Here is a 27,255-nt window from a genome sequence, read left to right as displayed (position 1 = left end):
CTCCCGTCCGGCCTCTCGCCGCGCAAGCCGGGCCTGGCGGACGCAGGCGCTGGAGCCCGCAGCCTGCGGCTCCACCTCCTCGCGCTCGGCTCCGCCGCCGCCGCGGGGCCGCACAATGGGAGCGGGCGGGCTGTGACTCACCCCGCCCCGACCGGCCGGGCCCCGCGCCTCGGCCCCGCAGGACCCCACCTACCCACGCGCCCCTTTTCCAGGCGCCCCACGCATTGCTGGGGGCGGGTGCATGGCCTTAAATTCCCACAATCCCCCAAACACGCTCCGCCACCTTGCTTTTCGTCTCACCTTGGCTCCAGAACTCTGAAAGCGACTCCCTCCGCAAATGCAAGTCCCTCAACCTTGGGAACATAGATCATTGACCCCCGGAGCACCCACCACCCTTAAGTCTCAATACAGCCTATGTCCCTCAAAGGCCTGGCTTCTGGCGCCCTGCACCACCCAACATTTGACCTTGGCATATTACCTCCCCTCCCTGGACCTAGGTTTCCCTATCTACAGCCAGAGGAAGCTGAAACAGGAGTGCTCCAAAGTTCTGTGCAACTCTGAAATTCTGCGGCTAAGTTTCCACTCAAGGCCACAACATACACACACACACACACACACACACACACACACACACACCCCTGCACCATCTGAAGTCACATGTCATATTGCAAGGGCAAAGGTCTTTGGAAGGAGCTACTGGACCCCAATCTGACCATCCCTGGGTCTGTGAAACTGGACACCTATCACAACAAGACCCATGTAACAGTCCCTTGATAAACATCTGTTGAAGCCACGTTCCTGAATCTCCAGGACAAACACAATGAGGAGGAAGAGCTGGGAGTGGAACTGATGGGGAGCAGAAAGTGGAATGGCCAGAGCTAGTAGGGGAAGCAAACAAATGTGATCAGCAAGGGGAGTGGAGAAGAAGAAAGAACAGGCCCTGAGACCTTGGGCACTTTTTCTGACCCCTGCCCTCCTCAGGGTCTTGTCAAACCAAGGAAAGGGCTTCTGCATGCACAACCTTCCAAGAGCAAGAAGGAAAGGGTGCTAGGATCTACTGAACACCCACTTTGCTTTGTGCTTGCCGCCCTGTGCTAGGAGGCCCCCTCCTAGGTGGGTCCCCTCCACACTCCCTGCCTCATTTCAGTGAGCTATTTTATTCCCATTTCAGGTGCTAAGGGGAGTTTCTGGGAGGCTTGTTAACCTCCATGTCATGACTGGGAAGCAGGCTGCTGACAGATTCAGGTATCAAATCTGAAGGTGAGGTTCTAGGCATGGCCATTTAACTGCTCCAGGCCACCCACTGCCCTCCCAGTTCACAGGATCCTGAGAAGGAAGTTGAAAGAAGATGCCAGTCACGGCATAGAAGGCAAATGTGAATTGTGTCCCAAAATTCAGAATGTGAGACCCATCTGTCAAGGATTGAATTTGTGTTCCCCAAAATTTATATGTTGCAGTCTTAACCTCCAGTACTTCAGAGTGTGCCTTATTTGGAAATTTAGTCATTGCTGGGCTATAGTGGAGTAGGAAGGACTCCTTATTCAATGTGCTTATAAAAGGGGAAATTTGGACACTGGCACACAGGGAGAACACCATGTCAAGACTGGAGTTTATGCTACCATGAGCCAAAGAACTAGCAGAAGCTGGGAGAGGGCCCTGGAACTTGTCCTTCCCTACCATCTTCAAAGGGAACCAGCCCTATGGATGCCTTGATGTCAGACTTCTGTGGGACAGTAAATGTCTGTTTTTTAAGCTACTTCATTTATGGTATTTTGTTACAGCAACTCTAGCAAACTAGTTCACTCTATCCCTCCTTCATCTCCTCTGAGCCAGATGTCTTCATTCCAAATCTACCCTGTGAGTCATTTCACTTCCTTAGAGAGTTTCAACAGCACTGGAGCCCTCCCCTGCTGGAAATATTGCAGGAGGTTCCCTCTGTTCATCAGTCTACCCTCAACATCATAGACCGGTCCCTCTGTTAGAGCCTATAAAATCAGACAACAGCCACCTTCATGCTGAGACAGGATGCAGGGATCTTGCCAACCTGGGAGCCCTGGTGTATTGGGCCCTGTATATCCTGTATACTGTATCTTTCCAAAACCCCATCCCACCCCAGGGAGCATGCTGAACATAGGTCCTTCTCTCAGGAGCCCCACTGGAGACTCCCACCCTACCAAGAGTACCCTCACAAGCTCCTTACTCTATCCTCTGCCCCTCTGGGATGATGGGATAAAATCTCCCCTGGAAGGGATTTTATTTATTTGCTTCTTTTTTTTTTTTATTTGTGATACTGGGGATTGAACCCCTGGGTGCTCTACCACTGAGCTATATCCTCAGCCCTTTTCACTTTTTGAGACAGTCTTGCTACATTGCTCAAGCTGACCAAGTGGCTAGGATTACAGGTGTGTAGTGTGGAAGAGACTTTAGAAGCCCAAGTTCGGCTCTCATTCCAGAGCAGAATGAGCCGTAGATGCTGACCCCCCCCCCATTTGTTTCCTACCATCTCCTCCTATTAGACATAATCTATGCTTCCATCATGCCACAGGTCTCCTGGTATCCTCTCTCCGTACTCGTTAGCCCCCTACAGTGTTTTCCTGATGTGGTCTTCATTTTTATGACAAAAGTGTCCTTTGTATGCACAAAGGATGGCCGCTCAGGGTGTATGTCAAATGCTCAGATAGTGACAGAAAAGGTGACAGCAAAGGCAGAAGCCAGAAACAGCCAAGCTCAGAGCAGAAGTTATCCCTTCACATCCTTCCTCACAGTCCAGACTGATTTAAACTTCCCACCCTGCATACTGAAGCCCCAGGATGCTTTTCTGGCACATGTGACACGCACATGGTCTGTCCTCTATGGAGCTGGACCCACCCCATCCCACCACTCGAATTTGGAGGCACAAGCACACCATTCTCTGGGTTCCTCACAAATGGACCTGGAGCCCTCTGGAGTTGTTTCCTCTCTCAGCCATTTCCTGAAATCACTGTCTTGGGATCCAACATGATAGGAACTAGGCCATTGTAACAGATATTTGTCATCTGTGGCCACCAAAATCTTTGAAACTCTTCTCTTACATTTTTGGTAACACAGTGTAAGTCCTCTCTTCCCAAAGTAGAAGCTAGAAAACTCACATTTCCAGACTCCCTTGCAGCTAGAATACAGACACTGACCTGGGTTCCCACCAGTCAGGCTCCCCAGTGTAAGCCTGAAAGCAGAAGTGAGCAATGTGTATGGGGAGTCCACCTCTGCAAGCAGGTGAGGAGTAAAGCCAAGTGGCTGTTCCCTGAGAAGCAGTGGCAGAGGCTTGGGTGCCTGAGAAACATTGTTTCTCAGGTGATGGCTGGTCATGATTCTTGACTCTCTGTTCCTTCCCCAAATACTAATATTCCTTTAATAAATTCCTTTCTAGCTTAAAATAGCTGGAGTTTACAAACAGGCCCCCTGGCTGATGGACCCAGGGAAGGGACTCTGAGTCCAAGTCACAGGCTGAGCAGGAATCAGGCATGAGTGGCACCGACATCAGGGCACTGGTAGAAAGGATATGATTATCAGGTCATTCCTCATTATCCCCATCCTTCACTCTCTTGACAAAAATGATACTTCAGCACCCAAAATTGAGGCCGATTTTTCCAGCACACAAGCCACTTTGATACTCATTTTCTTGTTGATCCCTCACAACCCGCCCTGGGGCAGAGTATCCTATTTGACAGCTGAAGAAAATGAGGCTCAGGAAGTTTAAGTGATTTGCCCAAGATCCAGGGCTCAAGGAGGCATGGCCAAGAAGTTAGCCCAGGCATTCTGACTTCCTGTCTAATGTTTAACCTTGTATGGCATACCACCACCCCACCATCGTGTCTTGATGCCCTCCCACAACCACTAAATCTTCCATGCCAGGGCTTGGGATATGGCACAGTGGTAGAGCACTTTCCTGGGATGCATTAATGCATGAGGCCTCAGTTTGATACCCAGAAATCCCCCCCACAAAAAAAAAAATCGGTGCCATGCATGACTGTAATATACCACTAACTTCTCAGGTTCATTTTTTGAGGAAACTGTAGCTTTGCTACTAAAGGGCCTGAAGCCAACTGGCCTCACTTCATTGCCCTACTTGGCTACTAGATAATTGTGTGACCTTGAGCAAAATATTTATTACCCTCTCTGGGTTTTAGATTCTCCTTCTGTAAAATGGGATAACAATGGGGTTACTGAGAAGATAAAATGAGACCATCTGTGTAAAGGACTTAGGACAGTGACTAACATATACAGTATGTGCTTAGTAAATGTTAGCTAGTTGCAATACTACTACAAACTAAGAGACACTAGCCCCCAAAAGTCCTCAGATAACTTGCAACATGAAAAAATGATAAGTATACACACAAAATAAGTGAAAGTTAGCTTTATAAGAGCAGTAAGCTAAGTCTTAGAGCCATATTAAAGATGCCAACCATGCAAAGCAAAGTAGGTAGGTGACATTCAGAATGGTTTGGACCTCCATGAAACAGATTTCTTGGCCAATAGAGCAGTTTTGTTTTGTTTTTTGGTTTTTGTACTGGAAGTTGAGGCCAGGGTCATGTGCGTGCTAAGCAAGCACTCCACCCAGTGAGCTATGCCCCAAGCCCTAGTAGACCAATATTTCATCAGGAACCCTAAATTAGCAGACTGAAGAGTTTTATAAGACAGTGACAAGCCTCAGGGTTATTTCTTAGGCTCCTGATGAAAATATCTCCCTGCTCCCCAAAGCAGAGAATCCAGTGCCATTTGCTGTTGACTGGCCTGTGGTAAGATCTTTGTTTTCCGGGAGAGGTGGCATGGCACTGAGAAAGGGCCCAAACTCTGGAGTTAGAGATGCTATATATAAAACACCAGTTCGATGCTTGGCACAGAATACGTGCTCGGTAAATGTCACTCATTATTTACTATTGTTGTTACTCTGCAGTAATTTATCCCATTATAATCCACAAGTCCCGCAGTAAACCTGAACTCAGCTTTGACAGAAATCCAATCTCCAGACAGCACCACTGTCCCTGAAGTTTCTTTCACTGAAGAATCCAACTTCCAGCCCTGTTCTTCCTAATGTCTCTGTGGCCAGCATGGCATTTTGAGATAGGAGTCTCTTGCTCATCTTTCATGCTCCTCCTCTACTCCTATTCCTGGGCAAGTTACCTGCTTTGAATGTTGTTGGGGGGAGAGGGAAGATGGGTAAGACGGAAAGCAGAAACAGCCTACCAGTTTTTCTGCTCCCCCACCACACACACACACCCAGAGCCAAAGGCTTAGGAAACCAAGAGAGGTTTTGAGGGAAGAAAAATGAAGTGGGTTAGCAAGAGACACAGCAATTGGCCAGAAGCTGGGGAGGGATAGAGTAGCAGACCCTTTGCCCTCCCAAGACAGTAAAGCAGAAGGAGGCTGCCCAAGATATAAAGTAGGGAGAGAGTGACATCAGAGAGTCCTGTCAATCCCATGAGATGGGGGCTTGAAATAAGTTAGATTGTTTTGTAAATGTTGTAAACTAATATTTCATGCATACCCAAGTGCACAAAGTGAGTCTCACACTGTCTCTATACTCAATGCCAAGGGTTGTGAAAAACACCTGGTGAAAAAAGCGGGCAGCTTACAGGCCTCAAATAAGCAAACATGATTATGAAATGAGGCAAGCGCCATGAAGGGAAAGTCCCATCAGAGGATATTCAGGTGGCAGAGCTCAGGATATCCTCTGTAAGGAGGTGAAAATTAAGCAAAAACCTAAGGGATATGAAATAATTAGCCATCCAATGAAGGGTGGGTTGGAATAGCTGAGGGAAGAACATTCCAGGCAGAAGGAAGAACCTTGGAAAGGCCTGTGGGCAGGAAAGAATGGGTCTGCCTGGATGTTTGAATGAAGTGATGATATTTTGCTGGTAGGATGTTACCACTGGGGACAGATATAAAAGGACTGGAAGATGAACCAGGGGGGACATTCTAGACCTAAGAGCTTTTTTCCCCCAGCATCCTCTGGTGAGATTACTTATTAACTTAAGCTTCAGCTTCCTCCCCTGCAAAATGGAGATCAACTTCTCCTTCAGGGTACAGTGAATAACTTCAAGGATGCTGACCAATATCTTCAAAAATATTCATTATGAGAACATTCTCCTCCCTCAACCTTCCCCATTCTTTACCACAAGCTCCAGGGCATCCTTCCCCTGGACCAAGCTCCCTGAAAACAGACACATGTCTCATTCTTCCTTTCATCACCCCTCCACATCATCTCCACATAGAGTCTGACTTATCTGAAGAGCTCAGTAAATATCTGTGGAACTGAAAACAAGTGTGCATGTAATTATAGTAACTAATAAACTGAAGAATGTCTTTGTGGAGGACAAGAGAATTCACCGGGTCCAGAATGATCAAATGACAAAGGATGGGCCAAGAAAACATGCCCTGGCTCATTCCTATCCTCAGAAGCATCTGAGGTTCCCCCAGAGGCATACTGGGGAAATATCCACTCATAAACACATGGGCAATAAGATGCAGGCTTTCCATCTTCCAATTACAAGGGGCATTCCTAAGCAACAAAGCGACATGTAGCAACTAGCAGGCAGGTTTTTTAACCAGCGCTTATTTAATGATTTATGGTTTATTCAGCACTTCATGCACATTATTGCACTCAATGATTCTGTGAACTTGGTGGGTTATTGATTAGTCTCATCCCCACACTGTAGTTGAGGGAGCCAGAGTAAGTTATTCGCCCTAGCTAAATAGTGAGCCACAATATTAAGACATAACCCTGGATCTTTTTTTTTTTATAACCCTGGATCTTTCAGATATAAAACCTCTGTGCCTTTCCTATATCACAACCATACCACAATGACCCCTGTAGATAGATGACAAATATTGTCATCACACACTCAGAGATGGGCAAAGCTTACAGCACAAAGCCATGGCTGAATTTCCAACTGCAGCTAAGCAATCTGGTTAAGATCTTCTCAAAGCTATCCCCAGCATCTTGACAAAGAATGAGGAAAAAGATCAACCATCACTCCCATGAAATGATTCATCTGCAAAGACAGAGCATCTCCTTTGAGAAAGAGGGTCCTTCAAGCCAGCCTGCTCTCCTCTGTGAAAGTCTTGGGAATCAATGTTCTTACCACTCCATCTGGCCACAGATCCCATAGGGTCTCATGAATTTTTAAATGTAATTTTGGCATCTATAATACATTCAGAGGGTTTACATTTTATTTTTTAAATAAAAATGTAAACTCTCAGTACCACCCCATCCCTTATGCTTTGTTCTCCTCTTCATCTCCTAACATTTTTTATTCATCACTCTGGAATTTACTTACACAAATAAAAGCAAATATAAACATGTATTTTATTCCTTTCCACCTTCTTTCTACAGAAGATGCAGCATGGTGTGATGCATTTTTTTAATATTTATTCTTAAGTTTTAGGTGGACACAATATCTTTATTTTACATTTACGTGATGCTGAGGATAGAACCCAGTGCCTTGTGCATGCTAAGCGAGCACTCTACCTCTGAGCCACAACCCCAGCCCGGTGTGAGGCATTTTCAAGTGAGCCAATCCTTTCTCTCCACTGCTGTCTAGGAGTTGGGAGACTTCCACTGTGTACCCTTCCAAGCTAGCCTAAGGCCAGACAGAGGCCAGGCAATCGATTAGCATTTGTGGGAGGGGAAAGGCCAGACTGAATGAACAAATCAATCTCTGGGGAAAGTCCAGGATATGCGAGGTGACACCTGTGCTCAGCATCAGTGGCAAAAGCTGTCACCTGTTGGGCACGGTGGTGAACACCTATAATCCCAGCCTCTTGGGAAGCTGAGGCAGAAGGAACAGTTCAAAGCCAACCTCAGCAACTTAGCGAGGACCTCAGTGAGACCCTGTCTCTGAATAAAATATTTTTAAAAAGGGGGGGGGGCTGGGGATGTGGCTCAGTAGTTAAGCACCTCTGGGTTCAATGCCTGACGCAAAAAAAAAAAAAAAAAAAGCTGTCACCTTTGCTCAGAATATAGCAGGATCTAGGGAGAAGGTACATTCATCGGGGTCCCTGCTCCCGGTAAGGCACAAAACTAAAGAATGCTAATGGTTTTACTCCTGATAATACCTGTCTTCTGGGCCATCAAAGAAAGAACACCTTTGCACAGAGGTTGCAGAAGACTCCTGCATTATTGAAGAAAACAAGAACATTCACAGAGACCTGAAGCACAAAGAACTGGAAGATGTTTCTCCTTCAGCTCTCCCACTTCACACTTTTTCTCAATTCACCCTAAATAAGTGACGATTGTTGGGCCATGATCCCCCAACTTAAGGAAAAGTACTTGCAAAGAGGCCCCGTGATAAAGGATAGCTTTCGGCCAGAAGCCAGGAAGGCCTCAGGACTACAACACTGATGGGAAGGAGCCATGTGCCACCATCCAGAAAGTGAACTAATATATTTGGGAAGTTTTAATTTGCTTCAATTAAAAAATTCAGGGCAGCTCTAAGCAAAGTAGAAGTAGGTGAATTTATTTTCTGAGCTTCTACACAGGCCTCTCTAGGCCCCTGCTCTCAGCTGACCTATTACCAAGGGACCTCTACCCCTCTCCCAGTTGGCTGGTTCCTAGCCCACAGCACCCCACCCTTCTGCCAAGCCAGACAAGGCACTATCTAGGGAGTAACTAAGCTTAAATAGCAATCTTTTTTTAGGAAGTTGAATGGCTTAACTACCCTTTTCTGGGGAAAGTATGCACATGAAATGTATACACATTGAAATTCCTGGACAGATACACAAAGAATCAGCAATATGTTTGTCTGAAAAGCAAATTTAGAGACCAGCAGCAACAAGGGCAACCCACTTTTTGCTTTATATTTAGGTTCAATGTTTGTTTCTTCACAGCTCTCCCAATAAATTTTAGAATAAAAGCTTTTGGGGGCTGGGGATGTGGCTCAAGCGGTAGCGCGCTCTCCTGGCATGCGTGCGGCCCGGGTTCGATCCTCAGCACCACATACAAACAAAGATGTTGTGTCCGCTGAGAACTAAAAACTAAATATTAAAAAAAAACTTTCTCTCTCTCTCTCCTCTCTCTTAAAAAAAAAGGAAAAAAAAAGCTTTTGAAATGTCCCTTCCTAATTTTTAAATACTTTGATCTCAAGGACTTAGAGATATGGTGGGCTGACCAGGACAGGGTTCCAGGTATAAGGCCCCAACTGTAATAGAGCCCCTACCCTGCTATCCCACTAAGCACTGAGGCCACAAACTGGTCAAGGCCTTAAATGGCCTGACCCAAAGTTATCTGGATTAATCACACTGCCACTCACAAAATAGGAACCAAGAGCCAGGGCCTATAGATACAAATATATGGGTGACACTATTCCTACCATGTTTATTCTTGGGTGCAAGAAACAGATCCCCTAGCCCAGCTGGCTCAAATTGGAGTGGGGGTTTCTTTAATCAGGATCCTTCCAGTGGTTCATATTGGCTTAAACACACACAGGTTTTCTTTACTCAGGGACCCCAGGTGTTTTTTGTTTTTTTGTTTGTTTGTTTTTGGTTTTTTTTTTTTGAGAGAGAGAGGAGAGAGAGAGAGTATTTTTTTAATATTTATTTTTTTAGTTTTCAGCGGACACAACATCTTTGTTTGTATGTGGCCGGGCCTCACTCATGCCAGGCGAGCGCGCTACAGCTTGAGCAACATCCCCAGCCTGGACCCCAGGTTTTGATCCTACTCTCTCCATCTCAGCTCCATCTTCCTCTCTCTGCATGATTGCACTTTCAGGAAAGTTTTCCCCTAATGGCTAGCAGCCCCAGCCTATCTTCTCAGCAACTCTCAGGGAAGAAACTGGCCTCTTGGGTAAGCTGATGTGGCCAAAACCAGGACTGGGTGTTGGTGGGCCACATCAGATCACAAGAGCATTTCTGAGCTAATCACCATGGCCAGACAGAGAGGGAGAGGTGAAGGAGTGGGCTAACCAATGGAGCCATTGGCTGGGTGAGGCACTGCTATGAGAAGGCAAAAGCAGAAGACTCCAGATGCCAAGCCCTCCCTCCACAGCTCAATACCACAGTTCCTTTCCCCAGACACCCTCCACAATGGCCTGAAGCCCTCACTAGTTCTCAAATGAAATTCAAGAGTGAGAATCTAAGAGACCCAGCTATTTAATTGGCAGTGATTCCATGACTAGCCATATGACAGGAAGCTGCCAGCTGGAGGACTGAGTGCCCATGGGACAGGAATCCTACTTGATCCCATAAGCTGGGGCCACAGTAGGAGTAGAGACAGGATCTCAGTACAAACAAGTCTGCTCAGGGGGCTGGGGATGTGGCTCAAGCGGTAGCATGCTCGCCTGGCATGCGTGCGGCCCAGAGTTCGATCCTCAGCACCACATACAAAAAACGAAGATGTTGTGTCCTCTGAAAACTAAAAAATAAATATTAAAAATTAAAATTAAAAAAAAAAAAAGTCTGCTCAGGGATGCCCATTCAGAAAAAGTCAGGGAAATGGCAACTCTATGAACGACACATTCAACTACTTTCCACAACATCTGCAATAGAAACTACTTTATTCATACCTGAGAAAAAGTGTGTGAGAAACATTCCCACTGACCATTTAGCCTGTCCCCTCAGGCCAGATCATTTTTCTTGTCCTTCCCTTCAGCCATAGGTCACTGAACAATGCCCAAAGACTGGAGAAGTCCACAACCAGAGTCTAGAAGACAGATTCGGAGACCAACAGAGGGAACCTCTGCAGCCTAGCTCCTGAGGTCAGGGCTAGGGTCAGCGTGGAAGTCATCGGTCCAGGTCCAGAGCCTCCTGGGTCACAGTTCGGAGTCCAATGGAAAACAACTCCTCCCAGGGCTCCCGTATCCAGGCCAGCAGTGCTGTCAGCTGTTCCCGACATACAACACGGAGTGCCCAGAAACTCTCCAGCCGAGACACCTGGCAGGCCAAGCAGTTAGCAAGGTGAGATGTACCAGGGGGACAAGAAGGTCTCAGGGAAGGACCACCACCCTCCTTGGCTCATTGTTTCTCTCCCAACCCCCAAGCCTATGTCATTCCCTATAAAAGATGCTGACCCTGAGCCTTGAAGATAAGAGTCCAACCAAGCTGCTAGAGGGCTTTCCATCACTGTCTCATCTCTAATCTTCCCTGCTACACAAAATACAAGTTCTGGAATCAATTCCAAGGATTTGAGTGGGTTCGATTCCTGGCTCTATCACTTGTGACCTAAGCAAGTTGGTTAATGTCCCCAAGCCTCAGTTTCCTCATCTGTAAAACAGTACCAATAATAATATCTCCTCCTTACCTGGTAGTTATAAAGGTCAAACAGAGAGGTGATTACACAAATTCACAGCAGCCAAGTGTCTCCCTAAAGGCTCCCTAGCTAATAAAGGGCTCCAAGGCCAGATGTTCCCACTGCCTACAGCTGCCATGCTCTCTAGTTGCTTCTTATTCAAACCTAAGGAACCTCTGATTCTTTACACCCTAATTCTGTGTTCCCTTCACTGTACCTGCTCCTCCCTCAGCTCCATTCTCCCACCAATTCTCAGCTTTCCTAAACCCATTTCCACACTGCCCATCTCCAGTATGAGCACATGTGTGCGCACACACACATACACACACACTCTTCCTCTCTTTCTGCATCTGAGACACACACACACACACACACACACACACACCTCGTCATAGAAGACCAGCTGCAGGTCCTCAGGGGCCAACCGATAGAGCAGCACAGAGCTCAGGCTGCTGAGTGGCTGCTGCTCCCTGACCTGCACAGAAGGGCCCAGGACCAAGGGAGGGGCCTTCTCAGAGGCTTCACCAGATGCTCCTGGGAGACGGGGCTCTGCCTGGGACCCTGCAGGGTCCTCATCTAACAGGTAAAGAGTCGTCAGCGTCAGCAACAGGGAAATAGGGCAGGTAGAGGGACCTAGAGGAAGAGAGGCAAGGTGAGGCCCAGAGTAAAAAGCTATGGAAGGCCTGGATCCCTGGAGGACAGTGTCCTAGCACTGCTCAGAAGAGATACGAACCTCTTCAGGAGTGGGCCACAAAGGAGCTTGTGCCCTGGGGACCAAAGCCCTCCCCTTCCCAAACTCCAGGAATCCCTACTTCCAAAACCTCTGAGAGGTGAGACAAAAAGAGCCCACCCCACCAGTTGCCCTGAACAGAAGCAAGGACCCATCTAGCCTCTCTGAAGGGATGAAGGGAACAGACCCAGCCAACTGGCCCACATCAGGGAAGACTGGACGCCAAAGCAAAGGTCTCTAAGCTACTGAGGGCCCCACCCAAACAGAGAAACAGAGAACACCCAGCTATTGTGTGGGTACACCCATGAGGGGGATTCCAGATTCCTGAAAATGAGAGTTGTTATCGGGGTGCTGTGGAGGCATGGGGGCTGGCTGAGATAGGATACAGAGACTGGATGAGATAGGATACAGAGACCAAGGATACCTGCAGCATGGTGGCCTCACCTTCAACCAAGAATGCCCGAAGATAGAAGAACTGGGGAGCCTCTGAGGAAGCGACTTGTCCCAACAATGGCCTGGGAGCCGTGGCAGACACAGGAAGAGGGTCAGCCAGTGTAGGAAGGGCTTCAAGGGAGGGAATGGGTCAGGAGGAGCTCAGGGCCTGTGGGGAGGTGTGCACCCAAGGATGGGGGCAGGCTCAGGGCCTGTCTAGCATAGGACCATGTTTGGGATCTGTGGAGAGGGCCTGGGAACCAACCCCCACCTCAGTCCTGTCTACTCACCAGAGCCGGTGCTGCGGGGTTACCTCCTCCTCTGTAGCAATGACAGAGTTCCTCTGGGTAGGGGGCAGAGACTGCAAGACACCTGAAAAGAGCCAGCCAGAGACAAGGAACCCTCAGAAGGCTCTGCTCTCCTCTATCCCAAGCTCTCCAATTTTCAACACCTGTCTATTCTCCATTGTATTGGGTTTCAGAAACCTCTAAAAGAGGCGAGTCCCATTTGGCCTCCCTGCCCCGCCCTCGCTGCCTCTATCTCACCAATGAGCTCTTCCAGGAAAGCCCGGCAACACCTGGCATCTCGGGGTAGCAGAACACAGCTACCCACACCAGTCACCCACTCCAGCCGTAGGCTCTGGCCTGCCAGGCCCAGCTCCATGCCACTCAGATCCTGCAGGGGAATGGCCAGGGTCGGCTGGAGCCAGCTAGCTGGAGGCCCGCTGTGGAAGGGGTACAGAGTGACCAAGAATAAGGACAGACTGAGAATGACAGGGAGACCCCAATGCTGCCCTGGCCACACACCTGGCTCACTCACCAGATCTCCCCTGTCACCTTCAACAGGTAAAGCCTATGATCAGACACGACCACAAGACACAGAAATTCCCCAGAGTGACCTGCTAATACTACTGGTACCTAAGGAGAAGAGAAAGTTGATGAGAAACCAAAATAAGAGAACCAGAAAAGCAAGTACCATACCAAAAGCTAGGCTGCTCTCCCCACCACTAATCAGTGTCACAATGACCTCGAGTCCCACTACTCTCCATCCACAGCACCACTCTCACTTAGATCCCCTGGTGGTCTTCTGACTGGTCCCCGTGACCCTCATCTGGGCCCTCTGACCTGCCCTCCATACTCTGCCAGATTGTCTTTAATCACAAAACTTATCATCACTCCCTGCCTCAAATGCTGGGGTGGCTTGTGATAGCCCCTGGATCCAGTCCAAACTCCTTAACAGACACACCAACCTGCTCCCGAACAGACTCACCTAGGGACACCTGCCCCTCTGCACACGGGCTCCCCACCCCCGCAGCTCTCCCCACAGGTCAGTCTCTCATGCCTCTATGCGTTTGCTATTTTCTCCACCTGTAATTCTTTCTCCTTCCTACTCCTTGCTCATCTGTCAAGGCTTGGCTTCAACAGCATCCTCCAGGGAGGCTTCCTGGCCCACTCAGGCGGCATCAAACACCCCTTCTGAGACCTTACCCCATTACGGCATATACACATTGCATGATATTGTCAGTTCCTCACACCAGACTCCAAGACTAAGGACAAGATGAATCCTTAGTGCCCAGTACACATCAGGTGTCAATAGAAGGGTCTAATGACACGGTGCATTTGTAATGACTGGAGGCCCCATGTATTAGTGCCAGGTGCCATGCTGAGCAGCTGACAGACACTAGCTCTCAACCACCATACTGTGTAAGACAGGAAGCATTATCTCCATTGTGAGGGGGATGACTGAGGTCATGAGGAATGTGTCTACCACCACACAGCAGGGAACTGCTACAAGTGAAACCGGAAGCCAGATATGGTGGTTCCCAAGCACCTGGTCAGGCTCCCTTTGGAGCAATGGAGACAGTAGATACCATGGTCAGTTAGGGGCATGGGCAGTACCAGGTGACACAGACCTTGAGGCAGCACTGGAACTCTTCCTGGGCATCGATGAACACCTCCACATCCAGGAAAAGCCGGAGTCGGTGGTCCACAGAGCGGAGGCCACAGCACTCAGGGGCTGGGGGCAACCCGTGAACCATCAGCCTACCCCCAGCCCCATCTCTGCTGCCCCTTCCCTCCCCTAAGCCATCCCAATCTTGCTTTGCCTATACTCACGTGGACTGAGGCTCCAGCTGCTATGGCCATGGGAGATAGGTGCCTGAGGTGGGACGATATCAGCACTGCTGGGATGGTCACTGTGGCCAGGAGTGTCACAGACAGGACTAGAAGACTGAGAGGAAACTGGTGACTGTTGTCCATGATTCTGTTCCCTGTTGGAGGTTTCCTCAGACAGAGTCATGAGAACCACATGGTCACTACCACAGCTAGGACACACAGCAGGAGATTCTGGATAGAAATATGGACACAAGTCCTAGAAGCCTGCTCACACAGCGTACCCCCACCACACTCACAGTACACCTGCTACTCTTGGAATCCCCAGGGCCACATCTAAGCTTCTTACATGAGCACTATTCCCAAATCATCCCCAACTCCCTCTCCAGGCATAGTCACTGATGGATGACACCCATCCCAATGGGGACTGAGCTGACCTATGGCCCACAATCTCCTCAAAATACACCCTGCCTTCTAATTCTAGGCTCTCTCAGATAGGGTTAAACTCAACGAGCCTGATCTGGTCCGGTCCCACAGCCTTGGGCTGACCAAGTACTTCAGTATTCTGACATCAATTTCTGAAAAACCAAATGAAGAGACTGGGAAAGGCAGGGAGGACTCTGGTACCAGATGTGGGTTCTATTCCAGACTCCACTGCAATGGCTCTATAATCACAGGCCAGTCATCTCTGAACCTCACCAATCAGATGAGTATAAAAACAGTGTTATCTTATAGGGTTGGTGGGTCAGCTGAGTGGAAGCAGGTAAAGAATTCAGGACATGGATCAATAAGGACAGAAGAAACTCCTGAGCAGCTTCGAGATGCTAGGTACGTGCTAGCTCCCACATCTCAGCCCCATCAAAACTCTCCCCATCCCATTTTGAAAATGAGGAAAGATCAGATAATTTACACAGACTAATAATAACAGCAGTCACCATATATGAGGGACTTTGTTTTGTGTCAGGCACTGTGCTCAGCACTGTCACATTTAAACCTTGTAAGAGCATCGTGGTGGTGGGGGTCATTTTCTTTTGTTCAGATGAGGTAACTGGAGTCCAAATCAAATGAGCATGTAGCACATGGTAATGTTCATTAGTAATGAACATTCAGGGACGACCCCAGAGGCTGCAGGGTCTATGGAGTACAGCCAGGGCCCAGGAAGGAGTGGGACTATTTCCACTTGCATATGTACCACTGGGGCTACTGGGCTATAGTCACCTGGGCAGGCTCTGGGAGGGGAGCAGGGTAGGGCTCAATTTCTGAATTACATCTTAATGTTCTGCTGGAGCTACTGCTAAGAAAAAAATGACTAATAAAAAACAATGTTTTGCCAAGTACAGTAGTGTACACCTGTAACCCAGCAACTGGGGAGGCTGAGGCAGGAAGACCACAAATTCAAAACTAGCCTCAGCAATTTAGCAAGACCCTTAGAGAGACCCTGTCTCAAAATAAACAAACAAATAAATAAATAAATAAATAAATGGGCTAGAGATGTAGCTCAGTGCTTAAGTGTCCCTGAGCTTAATCCCTGCTACAAAAAAAAAAAAACAAAACAAAACAAAAAAAGTCATTTAACACAGCTATTAGCCAGAATATTCCTGTTTTCAAAGACTTGACTTTTTGATTGGTCCACAATGGGAGGAACTCGTTTTAAAGAACAGAATATGAAGAGATGCCACAAGGTCGTTTGTTTTTAAGTAGCTTACATGGTCAGTCAGGCAAAGACAAACTACATCAACTCCCAAAGTATCTTACTCAACCGCCACCATTCTCAGAGGGCAGCATAGCAACCTGACTCTACAGTAAAGGCTCACTGGATTTTATGTTATTTCTGAAATATTAGCCAAAAATACCCAAAAAGCCTGCAAGTTATGAAAAATTAATGAGTATGTTTAAGCATGGTTGGGGATTATATTTCCTCACTAAGAGAGGAAAAAACCAAGATGTAGTTCCATCTTTTTCAGATTTCTTTTTTTATAAACATAACAGACAGGTAGTTTTACTTTTCCTTCTGGTAGAATGATTGGTCCCCATTACTCTAGGCCTTCCTCCCTGGGGCTGCTCTTCTACACTCCCCCACTCAGAGCTGCCTTCCCTGAAGTGGGGAAGCTGTGTTGGCAAGGAGGTCAGGGGCAAGGTTAGTACCTGTCTTTTGGAACAAAGGCCTCCAGCCTTCCTCACCATCCGGTCCCAACCCAGTCTCCTCTGGCTTGAACTCACAGCCACAACGCAGACACTGGAATCTGGTCCCCAGTGGGTCCCTGGCCTCCCTAAGCTGCTGCTGTGCCACAGTGGTGAAAGGGGTTAGCACAGCAAGTAGCTCCTGAAAGGCAGGCAGAAGGCAGCTGTGAGCAGGCAGACCTCAGAACAGACTCCTGGACCTGTTGCCTGGGGCTCTTCCCATCTCCCCTACAGCCTCCTGGTCCCCATCACCTGGACAGCTGCATGAGCATCAGATTCCAGAACCACATAGCGACGCAACTTCCGGTCAGGGCAAATATAGGAAAAGCGCAACACAAGTATGGGGGCCCCAGGGAGTAGACCTGAGCCCTGCATGGGAAGGAGAAAGCAGAAGAAAACAACAGGAGGTAGGGAGTTATGGTTATACTGAATATGGAGGAGAGAAATAACTGCAAACCCCATTTAAATGCTGGAGCTGACACCCAAGTCTTGGGCAAGGATCCCCTCCTCTGCCCAGCTTCCTACACAGCTTGCCATCATGCTCCAGCCCCCTGAAGTACCTCTCCTAGGCTCCAAGTGCCCACAAGAGATGGTGGGAAACACTCAGCCTGGTGCTGGCACATACCACCACCATGTTGTCAGCTGACTCCTGAAAAAGCCCAGGGCCTCTTCCAGGACCCTACCCACACTTGACCAGGTAGAGTCTCTGGACCCAGAGCATCTAGTGGAGGGGTGCTAAAGTCAGGAGTCTTGGAGGTGCCACTCACCTCAGGCACCGGCTCTCTCTGGGTTCTCATCTCGGGCTCTAGCTCAGCCACTACCAGACTCTGCAGCTCCAGCTGCTCCAAGGTTCGAGCTGCCTGGAGTTCTACCTCAAACAAGTGGGTGGAAGTGATCCGGAGAAAGCATTCCCGGCCCTGCACACCTTCAGGCCCTTGCAAAGGGCACACCAACATAGGGCGACAGAGCTCCGCTGTGGAGAGACCAAGAGAAAAGCCCTGGAGGAAGGAAATGAACCCAGAATCTCTGCCTCCCATGAGTGGCCGTGGTTGTTCTGAAATCTCCTGGACACTGGAACACTGGCTGGCCCCGGCCTGCCCCATAGTCATAGGATGCTCACCTTCTACTTCCTTCCATTCCTGTTCCTCTTCTTCCTCCTGTCCCTCCTTTGCTCCCTCTTCTTTTTTCTCTTCCTCCCTATCTTCCTCTTGGGGCTCCAGCTCCACCCTACCCTCTTCAGACATTTTATGTGGTGATTCCTCAGGACCTCTGGCTTCCTTCTCTGGGGCCAGGGGACCAGGTAGAGTCTCTGGACCCAGAGCATCCAGCAGAGGGGTGCTAGGGTCAGGAGTCTTGGACGTGGCCAGATGGGAGCTCCCAGAAGTCTCCAGGTGGTTCCTATATTGCAGCCAGTCACAGCCAAACCGCTCCCTGAAACTATTCAGGAGCTCGAGTTCCCGATGCTGTTGTACAAACCACCCTGGGGGAAGAGGGGAAGATGCACAGCTGAGCAGGCCCCAGCCCCTACCCCAAAGACCCCAGCTTCTTTCTATGAGTACTCCTCAATGTAAAGCAATGAGAGGACTGCAGGCTCCCTCCCAGCGGCATGTCCCCAAGCATGTCCTATGTAACACTATGGTCACACAATGGGCAACTGCACTTTGCTACTTCTAAAGAGCCACAAACACAGTAACATAAGTAAAGCCCTGAGATGGCCCACAGGAAAGAAACCTATTTTTTTGTTTAACCTAGCACTTCCCAAACTTACCTGGCCACAAAATCCTTTTATTATGACCTTTTGATGCCCCTCAAAGTTAATGCTCCCTGAAAAGCTTTAGAAAATGCTACCCAGGAGCAGTTCCTTCTCCTTTCCTTAAACTTAAAAGACAGACTAAAAATATCTTTGCAGTGCTTCATACTGCCAGAAAAATCAAATTTCTCTGACCAGGCCTTCATAGATCTTCATCAAGACTAGAGAGAGCTGGAGCAGAGTAGGAGCTGGCGATTAGGTGAAGCTGACTTACCGGCAGGAGAGGGATCCAGAGTTCGGGGCTCTGGATCTGTATCACTGGGCTCTGAGATGCTTGCCCGCCTCACCCGGACTCGGTTCTGGGTTGGGCAGAGGGACACAGTTCTACATCAGCCAGGCCTCCAGCCCTGCCCTCCATTGCCACCCACCCATCTTACCAAAACCACACAACTACTAGCAAGGAAAAGGCCCTACTACTGTCAGTCCATCAATAACCCAGAGTCTCCACAAAAAGACCCAACCCCAGGCACAAAGCAGCAAGGATGACACTTACCTTAACCTTACGTAGCAGGGGCTGGGCCATGATGCCCCCTGAAGAGAGGCTATCACTCAGCTCAGGACCACCTGAAGTTTCAGTGGTACTCCCCACCGGCCAGGGCAGAGGTAGGACCATGGGGCCAGGCCCTGAAGATGCAGGGGTCTGGTGTGTGACAACAGGAAGAAGTGAGAGGTGCTCAGGGGAACACCTCTGCCCCACCCAACTTTGCCAAGAAGCAGACCCTACTTTCCAGCCACTGGAGGGAGGAAGTCATCAGCCACTTCTGTCACGCTTCTAACACCCTCCCTTCATGCCTTCACCCATCTGCCTTGCCATCCTGCTCCACTACCCCACCTCACTGACCTGAAAATCCTTCAGTGACAAGACCTCGCCATCAAGAAGGAACTGCACAAAGACAAAGGAAGAGGAGGAGGGCTTTCGGTAGAGCCATCAGGAGTTCAGGTATTAAAAGACAACAGGGACCCGGGATGGCAAGAGGGCACAGAGGTGGGGTAGGATTTGGCAGAAAAGGGGAAGCAGAGTGGACACAAGACAATCACTCACGCTGTGGGGAGCATCCCTAACCCGGGGTGATAAGTACTGGATGGTGGCCACACGATGGGCAGGATGGAACCACAAAGGGTTTCCCTCCAGGTAGAGCTGAGGGGAAGGAGAAGAGAATGAGGAGGGCCTGGGGTTCCTCCTGTGGGAAGAAAGCACTGACCTCCATAGGAGGACCAGGCACAAAAGTGGCTCCTGAACCCTTGAAGCACCCATGTCACCTTGCGGAGCTCAGCCAACAGCCACAGAGGTGACAGCTCCTTGTGTCCTTCCAGCAGGTTGTATGCCACATCCAGGTGTCTCAGGTTCCTCAGTTGCTCCAAGCCTGGGGTGGAAGTGAGAAGGGAGGAATAGTGTTGGAGTGAGTGCATGGGTATGGTGGTGGGTGTGCTGGGGGAGGGTACAGGAAATAGACAAATCAGAGTGCCTTAGCCATATGGTCCCTGGGCTACCTCAAGCCTTGTATTTCCCCCATTCACCTCCACATGTGCCCCATCACACTTCCCATTCACCTTGTAGGCTCCGAAGCTCATTGCCTCGCAGTATCAAGATCCCGAGAGCAGCTCCTGAAGGTCCCATTCTTGGTACCAAGTGCAAGCGATTATAGGAGATGTCCAGATGGTAGAGTTCAGACAAATCCTTCAGCGGGACAGGGAGGACAAAGGTTCTCACCTTGACCAAACTCTAGTTAGGGTCCTCTGGGCCTTCTGGACATGGCCTTCTCATTCTACCTATGAAAGCTGAAAATTCTCAGCACAAACGATTTCACCCACATTGATCCCCACATTAAACGACCTGAACAAACACTAGTATAGTTCCTAACAGCTCCAGGTTGCACCCAAGGATGGTGACTCCAACCTCCTGAAATTCCTGCCTGGGAAAACTCAAGAATACAAACAAAATGTCCTATTTGTTCCAGCCAACCTTTGAAGACAGTCTATCTCCCAGCCTCTGTGGGAGGGCAAGGACCTAACTTTGATAAGTGCCAGTTAATTAGCAAATTCAGATGGGTTTGATTCAGACAACATCCCCTTTCCTGCTTTCTACTTCCCTGATTGTAAGCCCCCACTTCCCCTATTATTTATTTAAAACATCTAGGCATCTCTGCATGAATCAAAGTGGAATTCAGTGGATTTATCGTTGATGTATAGGAATGTGTTTGATTTACGGGTGTTGATTTTGTATCCTGCTGGCAAAACTGGAAATCCTATGTAGCAAAATAAAATTAAACCTCTATCTCCCATCCTGCACAAAAATAAAGTGGATCAAAGACTTAGGTACTAGAACAGAGACCCTATGCCTAATGAAGAAAAAGTAGACCCAAATCTTCACCACGTGGGCCTAGGATCTGACTTCCTTCACAAGACCTCTAAGGCACAAGAAGTAAAATCAAGAATCAATAAATGGGTGGATTCAAATTATAAAGCTTCTTCTTAGCAAAAGAAATAATCAATGTGAGGAGAGAGCCTATAGATTGGGAGAAAATCTTTACCACATGCACCTTCAATAAACCATTAATCTCTAGAATATACAAAGAACTCAAAAACCACAAAAAAACCCTAATAACCCAATCAATAAATGGGCTAAGAAAACTGAACAGATACTTCACAGAAGAAATACAATCAATCAACACATATATGAAAAAGTGTTCAACGTCTAAGCAATTAGAGAAATGCAAATCAAAACTACACTAAGATTTCATCTCACTCCAGTCAGAATGGCAATCATCAAAAATATAGGCAACAATAAATGCTGGCAAGTATGTGGGGAAAAAAGTACACTCATACATTTCTGGTGAGGCTGCAAATTGGTACAATCACTATAGAAAGCAGTATGGATATTCCTCAGAAAACTTGGAATGGAACCACCATTTGGTCCAGCTATCCCACTCCTTGGTTTATACCCAAAGGACTTACCACAGTGATGCAGCAACATCAATGTTTATAGCAGCTTAATTCATAATAGCTAAACTATGAAACCAACCTAGGTGGTTTTTAGATGAATGGATAAAAAAAATGTGGTATATATATTCAATAGAACATTACTCAGCTTTAATGAATAAAATTATGGCATTTGCCAGTAAATGGATGGAGTTGGAGAATATCATGCTAAGCGAAATAAGCCAATCCCCAAAAAACACAAGCCGAATGTTTTCTCTAATATGCTGATGCTAATTCACAATTGGGGGCGAGGAGACTAGAGACGAATAGCTACCTTAGATTAGGTAGAGGGAAGTGAAGGGAGGAAATGCGGGGACAGGAAGGATAAAAGAATGAAACCGACATTATTGCTCTATGTATATATGTGACTGCATGACCAATGTGATTCTACAACATGTACTATCAGAAAAATAAGAAATTATATCCCATCTACTTATGATATATCAAAGTGCATAAACGCAGTCTACTGTCATGTGTAACTAATTAAAACAAATTTAAAAAAATTTTTAAAGTGGAATTCAGTTCACATTGAATCCTCTTCCCTATTGCAATAGTTTATTGTATGACTGGTTAAAATCTGTTCTTACCACTTTTAATACCCAGCTTTGTTTATCCTTCACAAGGACAAAAAGATACAGAAGGGTTCCATCATCACCACAAAAGGAACTGGGCAATACACTAAGTTACAGTGGGCACTCTTTACAACCATCTATACAAAAATAGGTACTCCTACAATTTCTACTTCATAGGGAACAAACCAACAAGCTAGCTTATTTAATCCAAGTCACTCAGGTGTTAGATACTGAGATTCGAGCTGTGCCTTGTCTTATCTAGAGCCCAACACTACCAGAAAGGTGTGGCTTCACCCAGAAGGCAAGCTCAAGGAAAGGACCAGTAGGTCCAGAAGCGTGGTGGGAACAGAGCAATTCAAGGCCCAAATGTGCCAGCCACCAGCTGTTCACACTCACCATCAGGAAGCCTTTGCAGTCCTGGACTCGATTGTGGCTCAAATTTAAGAAGCGCAGAGCTGACAAGAGACGCTGAGGAGGATGGAAAGAGGAAGCAGAGAACAGATCTTCATACAAGGTCACCTCATTGACCGGCAAGCCCTCCTCCCTAAAGACCCAACCTTGCCCTTGCCCAAAGCCACCTTCCCTCTGAGGAACTCACCAGGGAGCTGTCCAAGGCGGTGAGCGCATTGTAGCTGAAGTCGGCAGAAAGCAAAGCCAGCCAGGGGAGGGCAGAGCAAAGGTCACCACCACAGGCTGAGAGGAGTTCCTGGGCAGGAGACAAGCAAAGCACCTCATTAGTCCCCTCACCCTCCTGCCCACACCATGCTCTATCATTCATTCATTCTTTATATACCAGACTTCATTTGGAGATGAAGACTCAAAGAAAACCCAGATCCCTGTCCCCAAGGACTATACTATGGAAAGAGTAAGAAGGTACACACTAGAATGTTTAATACAGCATGAATGCTGTGGAGTTACAGGGGAGGCAGCGAGGACACAAGATCACAGGAGGGAGCAAGAGAGAACATCTGAGCTTTGTTTTGTTTTCTGGTTTTTTGATTATTTATTTGGGTTTTTTGCAGTGCCAAGGATGTAACCCAGGTCCTTGAGCATGCCAGGCAAGTGCTCTATCACTGAGTTACGCCCTCAGCCCTCAGAGCTTGGTTTTCTGTGTCTCCCAGGACAGAGCATCGGGGCCCACCCCTCACTCTCCTCACCTCTAGTGCCTGGATGCTCTTGCTGCATATCAGGGTTTCCAGCTGGGAGTAGATGCCACGAAGGCCATGCAGGCAGTGGAGGGGGACACCTCGGAGCTAGGGCAAAAACGGAAAGGAGGGGGGAGGCAGAACTGCACAGAAGACAAGCACCTCATGCCTATCTCTCGGGATGGGGAAAAGGGAGAAGATGACAAAGCCCAGCTATGGTTCAGGGAAACATTAAATGGAAGAGTACTGATACCACATTACTGCAGAGTAGGGGTACACTCATGCCTAGCCTCTCCTCCAAGAGGTCAACTCTCTATCCCAAGCCCCAAGTGAATACTTCACATTGGATTTTGTACAATGACATCCCCCAACACCCCCCATACCTCCAGCTGCCGAAGAGACTTGAAGGGAAAGATCTTGATGGGCCCTGGGAGGCCAGGACCAGGGATATGGACCAGCTACAAGAAAAATATTACAGGTTACTAAGGCACAGCATCCTTTTCGTTAGCATCCCTTTCATTAGCATCCCTCTCTCAGCACAACCACCCACGCCTCTGGCATCATCTGGACTTCAGCCCTGCAGACTCTCTGCACCACTACCCCACCCCCAGTCTCTATCATTCCCCCCAGCTCTTTGCACATCCTGACCCATATCCACCCACAGAACCTTGAGTGAAAGCGTTTTCTGCAGCACATCGAAGAGGAACTGAAGCTGGAGGATGATGGGGGAGTCGGCGGGGTGGGAGGGAAGAGCCACAAAGCCTGTCTGACCAGGACCCCATGGCCCCAGGTATAGCTCAAATATACGGTTTAGTTGCTGCAGTGTGGTAGTCAGCAGGCTCAGCGTGCTACAGCCAGACAGGACCACATCCCCTGCAGGGAGAGGGGCAGACAGAAAGGAGAGTATATTGAAAGGGTCTTTCCCTTCTCAAACCTTCGCAATAAGTAACACTGCTAAGCTTTCCATGCTACATTAACTCAATTTTACGTAAAAGTCAAATGGACATTTTATGTTGATTTCTTTTTCTGATTGCAAAAATAACATGTACATTTATAGAAACTTTCAAATAGTACTAAAATGCATGTCAGAAAATAACCATATATTTAAAGTGCTATGGTATTATTACTCTATGTTAAAACTGCTCTCTAATGAGACTGTCATCCTTGAGCACATCTTTTTGTCACCCTGGTACTTGTCACCAGTCCTAAAAAAAGTGCAGTTATGGGGTTGGGATTGTAGCTCAATGGTACAGCTCTTGCCTACCATGTGTGAGGCACTGGGTTTGATTCTCAGTACTACATAAAAATAAATAAATAAGGTCTGGGGTTGTGGCTCAGCAGTAAAGCGCTCGCCTAGCACATGCGAGGTGCTGGGTTCAATCCTCAGCACCACATAAAAATAAATAAATAAAATAAAGGTACTGGGCCTAACTACAACAAAAAAAAAATTAAAAATAAATAAATAAAGTAAAGTAAATGTATTGTGTCCATCTACAACTAAAAATACTTTTTTTTTTTTTTGTAGTGCTGGGGAATGAACCCAGGGCCTTTTACATGTAAGGCAAGCACTCTACCAACTGAGCTATATCTCCAGCCCCTAAAAATACTTTTTAAAGTGCAGTTATAAGCTACATATGGAGAATTTTTTAAAAACTTTCTAGAAAATAAGGATAGTCAAAGGATGTTACAGAAATACTATACCCTCCACCCAAAGTTTATGTTTTACTTATCTATAGTACAATGTCAATATCAAAAATTGGTATTGCTTGGTGCAGAATCATGGGGGTCAGTTTTAATACAATTAATTGATTATCATCATCAAAGTAAAACTGTTTCCCACTATAAAATCTTCTGAATTTTAATCAGGAAGCAGTTTTTCAAATACAAGTAGAGATTTTATTACAACAGTCCCTCTCATCCACAAGGAATACTTCCTAAGACCCTCAGTGGATGACTGAGATCATGAATCGTCTAGAGCTCTTTACATATGTGCCATGGTTTTATCCTATAAACAAGTAACTATGATAAAGTTTCATTTATAAATTAAGACCAAAAAGAGATTAATAACAATAATTAATTATAAAATAAAACAATCATAACAATGTATTGTAATAAGTTATTTAAAACTTTAAAAATTTGATATTGCCACAACACACTGTGCAGTTACACAGTTCTATGTTGTTTGTGGAGATTCATGCAACCACCATTACAATCAAGATACAAAACTATTCCAACACCAAAAAGATCTGCCTCTCACTACTACTTTCATAGTCACACACTCACACTTCCCATCATTTCTAACCCCTGGAGACACATCACATTTTTGCTGAATAAATAAACAATTCCTACAACTTGCATGAAGGATTTTCTATGTACCAGACACTAAGGATAGATACAGATATGGTTCAAGGACTCTTCCCACCCTCAAAGAGCCTCCCAGTCTAGAAGAGATAAGACATGTGCACAGTTATTAATACAAACCAGAAAATACCACTGCTATAAAGATAGATTCCACAGATACCATCAATGGGAGTGCAGAGTGAGAGAGAGGACAACTAAACTTAACTGGGTAACATGTGCCAAATGATTGTGTTACCTCATTTAAACCTCATCAGAATCTCCCAAAGTGAAGCACTATTAACTTCCTCTTAAGAGAAAACTGAGTCACAAAGAATCTTGATTGCACTCATATGACTGGTAGGAGTGGCTGCTTCTTTCTGGTCTCAAAGCCAAGGCTTGTGAACAACTACTGAAATTCTGAAGTTTCACTGTGCCCAGGCAACTATAACAATAGAGTTTCCAATTTTGAACAGTCACTACATGTGTATACATGGTACTAAATGCTTTACGTCAATTAAAATGAATTCCCCAAAACTTTCTAGTTAAGTACAATAATTATGTCAGACAGATTTCTGTTGAAAAAAAAAAAACTGAGCCTCAGAAAACTTTAAACAAATTGACCAAGTTTGAAAGACGGTTAAGGTTTCAACCTAGGTGGCCTTGACTTCAAATCTCATGCTATTTTAACTTTATAAAGTACCATACTTGGTGCCTTGCTATACAACAACGATTATGATCTATCCCTGGTGTACAGAGGATTACAGTCAAGTAAGGATCATTTCCCTTTGAGAGTATAAGAGAATGCGTGGAGGAAGTGATACTGGAGCCTCGTCTCTATGTAAGGCTAGAATTTACATTGTCAGAGACGAAGGGCATTGCAAACAGCTAACAAACTCTGGAGGACTAACGATATGAATGAACTCTGACACCTCGTAACCCGTGTTAGACACAACTCGGTGATTCAGGGCGTGCCTCCGGAAGGTGAGGAGAATCCCACCTTTCCTGAGGCCCAGTTCAACCGGAAGTCCACTCACCGGACTCCCGCAGCAGCCCCGCGAGCTTCCACACCACAGAGTCCCGAGAAGCGGTCGTCATGGCCACGGGACGCCGGAGGCGGAGCCTGGGAAAAGAGGAAGCGGAAGAGCCTCAGGTGGGCGGTGGTGCCAAAAACACAGGGTGTCAACGCAAAAGAAAGCGTCGCGTGGACAGAAAAGCAAGAAAGACAAACGAGAAAGAGCGTCCTCCAGGGCGCCCTTTCGAGGAACATAGAGCCTAGCCATCTAGACTGACCCTCCAGTCCCGGCCTCCTACCAGTCCTGCAGCCCGGCGCCTAGATGTGATGGACAGGAAGTCCCGCCCCGGAAGAGAGGTGAGCCGAGGACGACCGGAAGACACGCCTCCGTTACCGGAAGCCACGCCTCAAGACTCGCAAACGTGTCGGAGGGGGCGGGGGAGACGGAGGGGGCTGGGGGGTGCTGGAGGGGGGCCGGTGGGGGCCGGGCATGGCCCAGAGTGGCCCAGAGTAGAGGACCTCCGTCACCTTCCTTCTCACTCTGCTTGGTTCTTGGTGATGCCTAAAATTTGACTCTTGCAGACAGGGAGAAGAAGCAGTTGGGAGAAATGGAATTTTCTGTTAATTAGTAAAAAAACTCATTCAAAGCGAACACTTGTTTTTCAATTAAAAGAAAGGGTGTC

General features: G+C 47.4%; 1 protein-coding gene across 4 annotated transcripts; it reads right to left on the bottom strand.

The window, feature by feature from the left end:
- Window positions 1-10,543: 10,543 nt before the first annotated feature.
- Stk11ip (serine/threonine kinase 11 interacting protein) lies at window positions 10,544-26,912 on the bottom strand. 4 transcript variants are annotated; one of them, XM_026390440.2, is made up of 25 exons: window positions 26,851-26,912; window positions 26,595-26,680; window positions 23,888-24,093; window positions 23,604-23,678; window positions 23,233-23,328; window positions 22,674-22,781; window positions 22,472-22,543; window positions 20,076-20,202; window positions 19,785-19,888; window positions 19,567-19,662; window positions 19,366-19,407; window positions 19,018-19,164; window positions 18,739-18,823; window positions 17,835-18,194; window positions 17,482-17,687; window positions 16,967-17,083; window positions 16,679-16,856; window positions 14,537-14,767; window positions 14,335-14,438; window positions 13,242-13,339; window positions 12,968-13,146; window positions 12,713-12,794; window positions 12,435-12,505; window positions 11,646-11,893; window positions 10,544-10,905 (listed from the first exon to the last, which is right to left on the bottom strand). In XM_026390440.2, exons 2-25 carry the CDS (start codon window positions 26,653-26,655, stop codon window positions 10,756-10,758), a joined length of 3,243 nt encoding a protein of 1,080 aa, XP_026246225.1. In that variant the 5' UTR covers window positions 26,656-26,680; window positions 26,851-26,912; the 3' UTR covers window positions 10,544-10,755. The 4 variants fall into 4 exon arrangements, with proteins under 4 accessions (XP_026246225.1, XP_026246227.1, XP_026246226.1 ...); XM_026390442.2 differs by having other exon boundaries at window positions 11,646-11,836; XM_026390441.2 differs by having other exon boundaries at window positions 26,872-26,911.
- Window positions 26,913-27,255: the final 343 nt, after the last annotated feature.

The sequence above is a fragment of the Urocitellus parryii genome, chromosome 1 (assembly GCF_045843805.1).
Source record: "Urocitellus parryii isolate mUroPar1 chromosome 1, mUroPar1.hap1, whole genome shotgun sequence".
In the NCBI taxonomy this organism is placed as follows: Eukaryota; Metazoa; Chordata; class Mammalia; order Rodentia; family Sciuridae; genus Urocitellus; species Urocitellus parryii.
Note: the sequence above shows the minus strand (reverse complement) of the source record. Positions and strands in the feature narration are given on the sequence as shown.

Bases quoted from the DNA above. Each gene is read 5' to 3' on its own strand.
- Stk11ip (XM_026390440.2), bottom strand. From the start codon at position 26,655: ATGACGACCGCTTCTCGGGACTCTGTGGTGTGGAAGCTCGCGGGGCTG. The intron at 14,768-16,678 runs GTACTAACCTTG...ATTTCTATCCAG, and splicing joins GCCTTTGTTCCAAAAGACAG to AATCTCCTGCTGTGTGTCCT. The intron at 14,439-14,536 runs GTGAGTATAGGC...GGTTGCCCCCAG, and splicing joins CAGCTGGAGCCTCAGTCCAC to CCCCTGAGTGCTGTGGCCTC.